This window comes from Centruroides vittatus, unplaced genomic scaffold (genome assembly GCF_030686945.1).
Source record: "Centruroides vittatus isolate TY-2023 unplaced genomic scaffold, ASM3068694v2 contig_391, whole genome shotgun sequence".
NCBI classification, from domain to species: Eukaryota; Metazoa; Arthropoda; class Arachnida; order Scorpiones; family Buthidae; genus Centruroides; species Centruroides vittatus.
In genome coordinates, this window is record NW_027122207.1 from 473585 (window position 1) to 485875 (window position 12291).

The window sequence follows — 12291 nt, forward strand, 5'->3', positions numbered from 1 at the left end:
AGACTTAAAAAATACTATAAGAAAATTAAAGGAATTCTTGTGCAATGTATGTCAAGTATCATTTTCTTTGTAATTGGAGCCTTCTGAGCAATGGAGAGGGAAAGTCTGACTACTGACCAGCACATGTGAATATGTATAATTTAAAAAGTCCTATGCTAGAACGTAGAAAACAATCTCAAAAACATTCTAAATTTGAAATTCTCAGATTACATTTTACATTTCTTCTGTGTAAACCTGATGCAGGTCTCTGAATGAGGCTGAAAACATTTTCTACAATGTAAATTAAAAAACATCATCCTGCTGGAAAAGTATGTAGAGTTCATTGCTTGTTGTTGAGTAAAAGTTTCAGCTTTTGAAATATTTCATAAGGTTTAATTTGCATTCTTCAATTTTCTACAAGATACATTGTTGTGTCCGTAAAATAAACGATTACTGTTAACGTATACAAATAACTTTATTAGACTAGAACATAACGGCGTGGTAATACAACGTAACGTTTGTGCCTCCAGGTCTAAGTGTTACAACAGCTAACGCACAACTGCCCAAGACAAAGAAACACAACAAAGACAAAGGTCAGAGGTGCGGGGTCGCCTAACTAGGTCAAGGGGCAATTCGGTGTGGGTTATCCTCTGGAGGTTTACATACATAACAAATACATAACATACATGCTATAGGTTATTTGAACAAAATTATAGTACCATAATTTTGTGCATACTTTCTAGTACCATTCTGATTTATATAATTAGGCCTGTACACAATATGCTGCAGAATGTCTCCTGGTTTAGTGTTTTCATGGTTTATCATTGACAAAGATTCATTAAATATATAACAAATACATTACATTGCATATAATTTAAAATAAATTCATTATCTTGTCTTAGCAGATTCAAAATTATTTTAAAAATATTATGTATGCAATAAAATTATCTAAAAGTACAATGAGATTTAAAATAAATTTATTACTCTATGTTTAATGATTTTATGAAAGCTTTAAAAAGTAAAGTACATTTTTTAATGGCTGTTTATTACAAAAAAATCAAAAAACTTATTTTTACAGATTTTATACTTTCCAAACAGTTTACCACAAATATATTGATATATAATACATTTTTCTAAAGTTACGTAATTTATCTTTGAAAGCTTACATATTAATTTTGAATAAAAATAACTTACTGTTTGAAACTGTTTTTGTAACACACTTGGCATATCAAAACAAAAATAGGAGCCAAAAGTCAACAGACAATTGAAGAACAAAATAGTGAAACGATAAATAGCTGTAAAATAACGTTAATTTTAAATTAATATTAATAATTATGAAACTAATAAAATTAAATATTTATAACAATATAGAATGCAAAATATAATGCTAAAAATTATACTTTCTTATAATATAATCTTACTTTAAATACTAATACTTTGTAACTGGAGAAACTATCAACTTATATAATACACCGTTTGGGTGTATTACATAAGTTGATAATTCCAGCAGTAATGTGAAATATTTACACTGTAGAACAAACACTTTCAGAGATCTTATGTCGCCATCTTCAAGTTCTAAAGTCTTTCAAATATAGAACAATGCTTGTGCCTATCATAGAACGATGCTTGTAGAAAATGTTTTTTAATTTCTAAAAATGAATGTTACATGTTGAAAACTTTAAAATTCAGCACTTACACATTATGATTGGTTGGTCAGTGCTAGTAATGTGTGATCATGCAGAGTAATTTTTTCAATCTTAAAGAAGAACTTGAAGATGGAGACATAAAATCTCCAAAAACATTCATTCTACAAGGTAAATAGTTCAAATTACTGCTGGAGTTTGGGTGTATTATGCAAGTTAATATAATCTTAGTAACATATATGCAAACTGTAATTCATCAAAAATAAAACCTGTTAATTCTAAGCTGAGCCATAGAATTAAAAATTTATTTTCTTAAAAGTGAATTGAAACTCTAATTAATATAAAGGATCCTACACAACCTTATCGAAAATGGATCCTGATGGTTTTGGCTAAATCTTTGATTAAAATTAGCTTCTTATCAAATTACTGGAACAAATCACAAACAATCAAGAACGTTTAAAATCCAGTAACAAAATACACCTATCCCTCGATTTACACGGAAGATAGGTTCCTGAGAAAAACATGTAAATCGAATTTGTATCTTTTTGAATGTAAAACCGTGTAAACCGAAAAGTATGCAAAAAACGCATAATTTCGTTGTTTATTAATTATGAATTTTTTCAATTTTTTGAAGGTACATAAATCAAACAAAAATATTGAAAGGCAAAAAAATATATTCTTTTATTAATTAAATACAAAGTACAAAGGAACAAAACATAAAATCTGAAAGATTCATAAAAATGTAATGTAATTGTGTAATGTAATGTAAAAAATGTAATCAAAAATAATGTAATCGTTTGTTACTTATGAATATGAAAAATTAAAATTTTCTGGTTTAAAACTATGTGCAATGAATGCAACTTCGTGCGTATAGGGGAGTACCCTATATCGGTTTATCGGCTACTATTTGACGGATTGAAATAAAACTGTCACCTAGTATCCTATATATCAACTATAACATATAATTAAGGTGAATTGGAATATAGATGTAGATTAGAGTTAAAAATTGTTCCTTTTGATCACAGCCAGTTTATTTTCTACATTTATTTTTTAAACTGTGTAAAAGCGAAAACGTGTAAAAAAAAGTATTGTGTAAAACGAGGGATAGGTGTATTAATAAAAACATCTAATGAACGTTTTTGATTTTGACAAAGGTCTGCTTCAGGTTTTTAAACAAACAAAATTCCAAAATCTTCTTCATTTTAAAATATAAAATGGTATGTCCAACAGAATTCCTCTCCAACTGTTATCAAGTCTTAGCAGAGTGAGTCACTTGTGTGATGCACCATATAACAAAGCATGTTATATCTATTAGCTAAGTATGAATCCAAACTGTGTGAGATCAAATTTGTGTATCATATAATGAATGATTTCCCTACAAGGAAATCCAAAAGATAATATGTTAAACATTAATGTTTAAAAATATATTATTTTATATTTTGAAATGAAAATGACTTAGGGCTTCATAATACACTGGTTAATTTGTTAATAAGTTTCTTAAACTGGAGTAAAGTATAAATCTAGAGTTCTAGCTTGTTCCAGCAATAATTTTTTATTTATCAAAAATATTTGGCGATCTGAGTAGCCATCTTCAAATACAATTCTTTTAAATTTAAATTTTAACATTCTTAGAAGTATTGTACATATGAATTGATAATTTGGCATTAGAGTTAGGCATCAGATGCCATCTCTTGCTAAATTTAATAATTATAATTTTAATTAAATAATTTAAATAATTTAGAACTACTGGAAGAAAATTGGGTTTAGTGATGATGTTTGTTTATATATATATATATGCCTTGCCAGGGTTTGCAATGGCCGGTTGAGAGTCTTTGGAGATGTTTACAGGACGAGGGTGCGGGTGCAGGTGCAGGTGTGTTCCCAGCCAGCACCGTAATAACCATTGATGGTTATAACATAACCTTATATATACTGGAAAAAGAGATCAAACCAGAAGTCTGGGTAGCATAACTGGCAACGCATCTGCATTGTAAGCAGGAGTTGTGGGTTCGAGTCCTGCTCCAGGCCGATTCTTTTCTTCCAGTAGTTCTAAATTATTTAAATTATTTAATTAAAATTATATATGAATTGATGATAAATAATTATAAATAATATAAATTAAAATACAAAAAATTTTCTGGCAGCTTTGTAGCTTTCTAATTGTTATTAATTGTTTAAAATTTATTAATTTAAAATTGTTATTAACAATTAGAAATTTGCCACAAGAAAAAATGCAGTTATCAACTTTAGAGATAGACCCTTTTCCCTTGCATGGATCTATGAAGTTTAATCTTAAAACCCTCTTCTCCCCCCTCTCTCTCTCTCACGTCCTCCCTCTTTCAACACATGGACAGCAATCACCTTTTCCTAGTAACTTTTCAGTGCAAACTGTTTGTTTTAACAGCTATATTCAAACTGCAAAGGTCAGATAGCCTGACAATGCCTATTAAACATGGTGAAAACATTTGCTTTCATGTAATTTCTTCTTGCGGAATATTGGTTATAAGTGCAGTGTTTAATAACATATTCTTAAGTCTCAAGTTTTGAGTAGTTGAATTAAACATGACACTATAAAGTTAAATGTAGATTCATTGCCACCCACACACCCACACTATTCAATAAAACATTCTGTGTATTGATACTGCTAGATAAACTCAGAAAGGACTTTTTTATTTAAAAAGTTATTACTGTGAAAGTCTAAAATGGCAGTCCATCTACTGTCTAAGACAGTGGTTCCCAACCTTTTCTAGGGTGCGGAACACTTTTGTGAGCAATTTTCTTTAGCGGAACACTTACTTAAGTTAATATGAAATACATAAGCTTGTCATCAGTTATTTTATTAGAATTGAGCAGGTATAATTCAAAATCTCTACTCATATTATTAACGCCAATTCTAAGACAGGAAAAAATATACCTAAATAACTTTAATGGGAAACTTGTGCCTGATGTTTTTTACATATTTCATTCAGTTTTTATCATTGCCTTTATCTTATTCGAAACAGTAGTACACTCCATAAGTACGAGTCGTACATATATATATTTAAGTTTATGAAAATTTTATGATTTTAATTTTTTGATATTCGGCGGCTTGAATACGATTACACTTTCCGATTTGCGACTAAATCTGCGGAACACTTGAGAAATGCTTATGGAACACCAGTGTTCTGCAGAACACCGGTTGGGAACCACTGGTCTAAGATAAAGGAGTCATGGACATTAATAACACTAAACTTACATACATAACACTTATAACACTGCTCATTAATCAAATCATTTGCTTATCCATTCAGCTCTTAATGATTACAGGGCTTCTTAAATAAACCTGGACTCTCTTATCTAGTATCCATTGCACCAATGTATTTACTTATTCTTTTGTATAAAGCCATAGTGCTCCTTAACATGCTGCCATAGCATTTTGTATGATGATCCTATGCAGAGCTGTAGCAATTTTTTTAATGCCCTTGGCAATACATTAGTTGTCTCTTTTGGATATAAAATACTAATATACTTGATAATTTTCACAGCTGATGATGTTCTCATTAAAAAAACAAAAATGCTACTAAATACCACAAAACAGAACCATTTACTATGAAGTGAATATTTATTATCCTAACATTTTCAATCTTAAATAATCTTTTTCAGGAAATATTTGAATTTTACAATTTAAAAAAAAAAAAAAAAAAAAAAGCTGTCATTTATTTTATAATGGTTTACAACATTCCCTTTTTGGAATTTGAAAGGCAAATTTTAAAAACATGCTAGTCAGACTTTTACACGTTGTGTGGAACATCACTATAAGTGACAAAAAACAAAAAGCCAAATTATATAAATATGCAAAAACAAAATGTATATATTGCAGCCAGATTCAGTGGCGTAGCATGAGTGTCAGCCGCCCGGGACAAAGGAAAATTTCGCCGCCCCCTTATTTAGGTATTACTATTATTTATTGTGAAATTTTGCCACTCCTTTAAAGTGCCGCCTGGGGCGGGCCGCCCCTGCCGCCCCCACTACACTACGCCACTGGCCAGATTGTTAATTTAGCAACTTTACAAAGCATCTAGCTGTTTGATTAAAATGGCACCACTTTGTAATAAAGCTAATATGTAGCAAGATTGTTGTTACACCACGTTTTACAATGTGGCTGGCTATGTTTAGCTGAATTGTAGTGGTGAAAATCTCAGCTCTTTACTAAAATATGAATTATTCACATTTACTAAAATATGAATTATTCACATTTTAGTAAAGAGGAAGATTAAAGATTATAAATTTGAAAATTATAAAAAAAGTACATTATTTGAATTACTTCCTGCTTTTAGGAAATGATTGGTTATTATAAATAATTAACTTCTCTGTGTTGAAACTGTGCTCTCTTTTGTGTATATTATTATTAATATTATTAATATTATTTTGGAACAAATCACAAACAATCAATTAATTGTAGAAAAATACCTTTTCCAATGTATAATAGGGGAAGTTTCTTAGCAGTATTGTCAACCATCATCTCTGCAAGCCCATTTAACTCCTTTCCACACTTCTTCACTTTCAATTTGTATATTATGCCCACTTTTGCATTTAACAGACACCATGAGGACTTTTTTACATCCACTTTATAAAATAGAGTGGATGTGAAAAAGTCTAATGTCAACACTTTGTGGTGTCTCAAAAAATATAAATAATTAACTTAACTGTTCATTGGTCACTTAAAATCTTTAAAAACATATATTGCTATTAAGTATTCTTAAAATTTAGTACTTTATTATAATTAAGAATAACTTTTGTAAAATTACAACTTAAATAAAGAGAGCTAGTTTGACATACTAAACAGTGCAAAGTTAAATTATAAAAATGGGGAAACCCTTTAAAACTGTCAAATTTCTTCAATAGTTACAAAATAATATTAAACATATCAAATAGATGTTTACCTTGCATTAATAAATAATATTAGAATGACTTTTAGATCTGCAAAGAACTTTCTTTTTAAAACATGTGCATCTATTAGTGTTACACTGATTTTTTGCAGGTTTGCATGAGATTTTCGAAATCCTAGACCATCCAATAACGATTGGTTAGTCATGGCTTCTCGTGGAGATATTGATCTTTCTGGTATTTCACCATTATAATTATTCGACAACTCTTGTATTTCATAACAACAGAACCAATTTTTAATTATTCTGGATTTAGTCCCTCTCTTGAAAACTCAGTTTCTGAAATCAACAATTTTTCCCATACTATTTTTGGTACATTAAGAAAAATACCTTTTCCAATGTATAATAGGGGAAGTTTCTTAGCAGTATTGTCAACCGTCATCTCTGCAAGCCCATTTAACTCCTTTCCACACTTCTTCACTTTCAATTTGTATATTATGCCCACTTTTGCATTAAAAAAATTGCATCCAAAGATGACACGAAGAGATAGATATTGCTGATCTAAACTGAAACAAACGATAAAATAATTTATGTAGCCAAATGAAATTTTTGTAGCTCAAAAAGTAGACAATGCATCAAATAACTTTTTTATGCCAAACTAAAACAAGAGCAGCCCATTTTGGCAGCCAAATCTGGCAACATTCCTTAGTGCTCGTGGTAAGAATTAGAAGTAAATATGATAATCTGGCAGTTTATCTAATACTGCATTATAGAGCAGCTAATTGTTTGACCAGCCATATTATAAAACATGAAATGTCATTCAATCTGGCAGGATTTGGTTTAGCCTTTTTGTAAAGTGATTGAATATTAGTTAGCTTGATTACAAAACAGTGCCATTTAATCAAATGGCTAAGTGCTTTGTAGAATGGCTAAATTAACAATCCAGCTGTGACATATACATTATGACATAAACAAGGCAAAAAGAAAACTAAATTATACTTCACAAACTTTATTCCAGTACTTATAATCTCTATATATCAAAGTAATAACTACCATGTAATCTATCCATCCTGCAGTATCCTCTTAATTAGCTCACTTTTATACTTTTATCAAGCAATACGTTCCAGGCTGATGAAATCATAGTATTTTCCCTATAATTTACTGCCTGTCCTCTCTCTGTAGTCTTATGAATGTGCCTTGCTTCTGCATATTTAATCTGTCACCTTTCCTGAACCTTTCGGATTATTTCTGCTTGATTCCATTTTTCCATAACAAAATCTGGGTCTACTACTGCATAGACTTCTAAGGCTGTAACTGACAATTCCTTCCAGTTGTTATCTTAATGTTCCTCTATTCTGTTTTAGTGATCTTTTAGTAGCTCCTAGGTAGCATAAGTTGTTAAGCATAATGTCTTCTGCTGTCTTTTACTGGTATTCTGTACACACTAGGAATGCATGTTGTGTAAATAGCCTCTTTGTTGTCTCTTAGCATCTTGTGTATAGACAGCACCCGCTTAATCATTTATGTCGTATTAAATTTATTTAGAGAGAAACATGTAATATAAAATTAACAATCAAGTAGTACAAAACAGTAAAAATTAAAATATACCTGTACCTAGTTACAAATTGTTAACTAGATGCATTTTTAATGATATTACAAAAATATTATTTTACAATCAAACAAAAAATTTATATCCTATAAAAACTAAACAAAAGTACTGTACATCAACTATTCTAAAATCAAATTTTCTCACTTTTAGTTCTGAAAACTTTTCATTAACTCTTTTAAGTTTACTTGATCGGCAGTTTCATGCACAATCATCAAAATGGCCAAACCATTAAGATTATTTTGTGTGGTAGTGGAACGTAAAAATTTTAATTAATTTTTATTTAGAGAAACTCCTTTCCCCCACTAACTACAATTATCGGTATGATCAACAGTATTCTTAAGGTAACACTAAGGTTTGGGACAAAATTTAACATTGTTGCTTATGCTTTCCTTTTTGCCCAAAAGACCTCTTTTATGGTTGTTTTCTTCAGAATTAAGGAATGCAAAAATTTTCTTAGCTTTTAGGCAAAAATAATAAATACGAAATGTAAATTGCTGGTAATTTTAGCCACAGATAAAAATTGACAAATATAAATTTCGATTAATTAAGTACAGAGGTGCCTCGTATAACGTACGCCTCGAATAACGGACTTTCCGGCATAATTGGTGACTGCTCCATTGGTGACTGTTCTTTAATAGCGGTCGCTCTGCGTCTCTGCTACTACGGGAGTGCGCTGCTGTTTGTAGGCATTTAGGAACAACGATGAAAGAAAAAAAGATGGCAGCGTCCGCACTATCGATAGTATCGTGATGGAGGAATCTATAATTCTAAAATATGAGCTTTTAAAGGCAAAAGAAGGGCCCCAGTTGTAAAATTTAACCATAAAATGGATTATTTGTTGAAAGAGCATTCAAAATAGCCATGAAAAAATTAGAATGCCGGCTACCATTCGAAAAAAATTCGTAAAGACAGTTACATCACCGCGTGCACTAACTCGCGCTTTCACAATTTCTAAATTTTCATTCATAAAACCACATAATGGATCTGGAAACGAAACTATCTGAGCCATGGAGGACTCCATGTTGCTTTCCACCGTGAACTACTGCTACAAGCAGCCGTTTTTGCCGTTCGAAGGCGCGCACTCCCACCAGAATTTAGGAACGCGTTCTGCAGGAATTTTTTAACGGATGTCGCTCGCGCACAGTTACGCGGAGGAATAAAAGAACGCACCTCACGTTCATTTTTTTATGATACAGTACGGTTATTTTATGCTGCGGAACGAATTAGATGTTTTAACATTTATTTCTATGGGAAAATGCGTTTCGTATAACGGACGTTTCACTTAACGGACGTGCACCTGGAACGGATTAAGTACGTTATATGAGGCACCACTGTATTTAACTTATAAATATTTTGTCACATTCACAACCAAAATGCCACTCTTTAGATTTGCTACCCCAGACAAATGTCCATGTTGTCTGCCTCTAGAGCAGACCCTGTATATAAAGAAGTTCTTAAACATGATTTTCTTGTTAGCAGTAATCCTGATTACTCTGTAGATGTTGTGGAGGGAGTGCCTTGTATTCCACAACTGCATATTCATTCTGCTGTCATGTCTTCTTATCTATCCTTCTGTCCTCCATTTGTTGATCATTCTCTTTATCATTTTACGGATGAACCCAAATCAATGCACAATCTCTTTGATGTATTCTAGCTCTCTTATCCCATCTTGTAAGCTAGTGCAATGAATGTATGCTTATTTTATAAGAGTCCCGAATACCATTAATCTATAGCTTACTGTATCATATGTAGGGATATCCCAATACTACAAAAGTATCAACACAAGCACGCATTGGCATTGGGTATCAAAACTGGAAATCTTGCTGGCTGTTGCTGTTCACTCTGTGGCTTGATTTTGAAACATTTTGTGTAATTGAAACTTTTAATTTTAACATTAATAACATGTTTTATTATTAACAAATTATTAAAACTGATTTTTAATATAAACTGAATGTTACCAATACTGTATCAGTTGATTTGAGATTTTAATATATTTTCAAGTTTTTCAAATAATTGGCAAATTATTTATAAATATAATCTGAACTCTAAGCATACTGTATATACAATCTGAAAAAGAAATTTTGTGTAATAAATTTATTGATTTTTGGATATTAATATTTACTATATAAGTTTAACTGGTAGCAAATGGTTTTCCCCTCACTTATAGTCAATAGTACATAGAAAGGCTGCTGTGCATTGTGTTACATTGATATATTTCATTAAAAGCCCATTATATGTGGACTGTTCCATTATAACCCTATCTTTTGATTTGTCCACCATTACTAATACTGTATTATTTTCTGCCACCCATCTCTTGCTATTCTGTATAGACTTCCATATCAAGCTGCAGGTGGACACTGTTGGGTCATTTCTTAACTTAAATGATAGCTTCTTTTGGAAAATCTTATTTACATCACTTAAGCCATCTATTGCTTGTTTGATATTGGGGATGATTTTTCTCTAGTCTAGGCTTAGGTTGCATTACAAATTTAGGACCATATTTGCTAGCTTCTATAATGCATAATGGTGGGGAAAGTTATTCCAACTTAAAACACAGGAGATAACATGCCAGTGTATGTAGTTAGCTTGATGCCAAAAAATCCATCACATTTTCTTTTCGTACTTTTTACCCATCCTAATGGTCACTTGATCAGCTACACCTATTTCTCTAGCATTGACTTTGTATAAGATGTTAGGTTCTTGCTCATATAATTAGTTCTCCAAACTAACAAGTTGTCTCAAGAGGTTATATTTCATGTGGTGTGTAGCCTGAATAGCTTTTCTTAGATACAACATATGTAATCTCAGGAACAATGAGACATCCACGGAATAGGTATATTCTCCAAATTGATGTAGAATATATGTTTTCGTCCCGATAGTTCAGCAGAAAGTTAAACTTTACTTTTGCTTCTTAAGCTTCTTACTGAATAAAAATTTAATTTAGTTTCCAGTAGGGCCAGCCCGTTCATATAGGCAAACTAGGTGATGGCCTAGGGCACTTGAATGGTGAAAGTACATGCATAAATTGCAATAAATAATGAAAAAATAAATGTTTTTTTGATCACAATCCTGTACTATGCTGTTTTATTACATATTTGAATAAAAATTAGATACTCTATTTTACATTAATGTTTTATATTGTTGCAATTTTTTTTTAAATGGGGCGATGTCAAAGTCATTTGCCTAGGGTGCTGAGTTTGCTCAGGCTGGCACTGGTTTCCAGAATTAAGCATTTTTCCTCATCTTATTAGAAATATTCTTTATTTAATACAAAAAACTAAATTTATAAGGCTGGTGAGTTTAGTATACATTGCTCTTCTGGAGCTTCAGATTGCTTTTCTTAGGCATATATAATAGAATTTTGGAAGCAAGGTAAGCTCAAAAAGGAAAAACTAAATTTTCTTTTTTTTTTTTTTTTTGAGTTTTAAGGTGCTCCTTTTTTACCCACCAGCTTGAATGACCCTTACAGCTACAAAAGTGTTGCATTTAGAACTTTTGTAAAATGACCTATACTCATTGTACTAGCTTAGCAGACACAGAAGTAGAACTTGGATACATTGTGGGAATAGTGCAGCAGCATGACTACCATAACAACTTAATCTGTAAAGTAGCACAAAAGTAAACATCCCAAAGACATGTACACAGTGGCCCTAATAAGAATATTCACCCTAATGTAAATGATAAAGGTGGAACTAACTGACAATAAGGTAACAGCTTATGACAGAGGTACATCTTCCTCATTTAAAGAAATTGCAAAATATAGTGGTGGTCAAATTGCATATAGATGCAATCCCACTACATATAAGCTTTTACAGAAGAAAGAGACCTCTGTGGCCGTTGGCCATATTTTGTTTATATGTATATATATATAGTTCATAAGTTGTAAATACACATATATGTATATTTCTTTCTATCTTCCTTCTCCTTTCATCTCTATTCTCTTATTTCCGTTCCTTTATTCTTTGTCTAAACGATTTGACAGTTATCGCTGGAGGGCAGGATGACCCCTTCTAAGAACTAAGGGGGAGTGTGAACAAAAGAAGAGAGGAAGCCCTGAGGACTAAAGGGTAGGAGAACGACCACTTTTTGGCTGGACCTCGGAGAGAACGGACGTCGTAAGCAGTGCTCCAGATTCGAGAGAGAGTGGAAGAAAGGTGACTGCGGCCGAGAGAGAGGACCTACCAAGGCCAGAGAA

General features: G+C 31.6%; 1 protein-coding gene across 2 annotated transcripts in view; it reads right to left on the reverse strand.

Moving 5' to 3' along the window:
- The window catches only part of LOC136975877 (lysosomal dipeptide transporter MFSD1-like), an 86021-nt gene that overhangs the window by 54959 nt on the left and 18771 nt on the right, over nt 1-12291 (reverse strand). Inside the window, exon 2 of one of the 2 annotated variants that reach the window (XM_067271027.1) lies at nt 1174-1274. In XM_067271027.1, the coding sequence (XP_067127128.1) occupies nt 1174-1274 (101 nt within the window). Of the gene's footprint in view, nt 1-1173; nt 1276-12291 lie in introns of those variants that run through there. The other variant, XM_067271028.1, reaches the window with a different exon arrangement.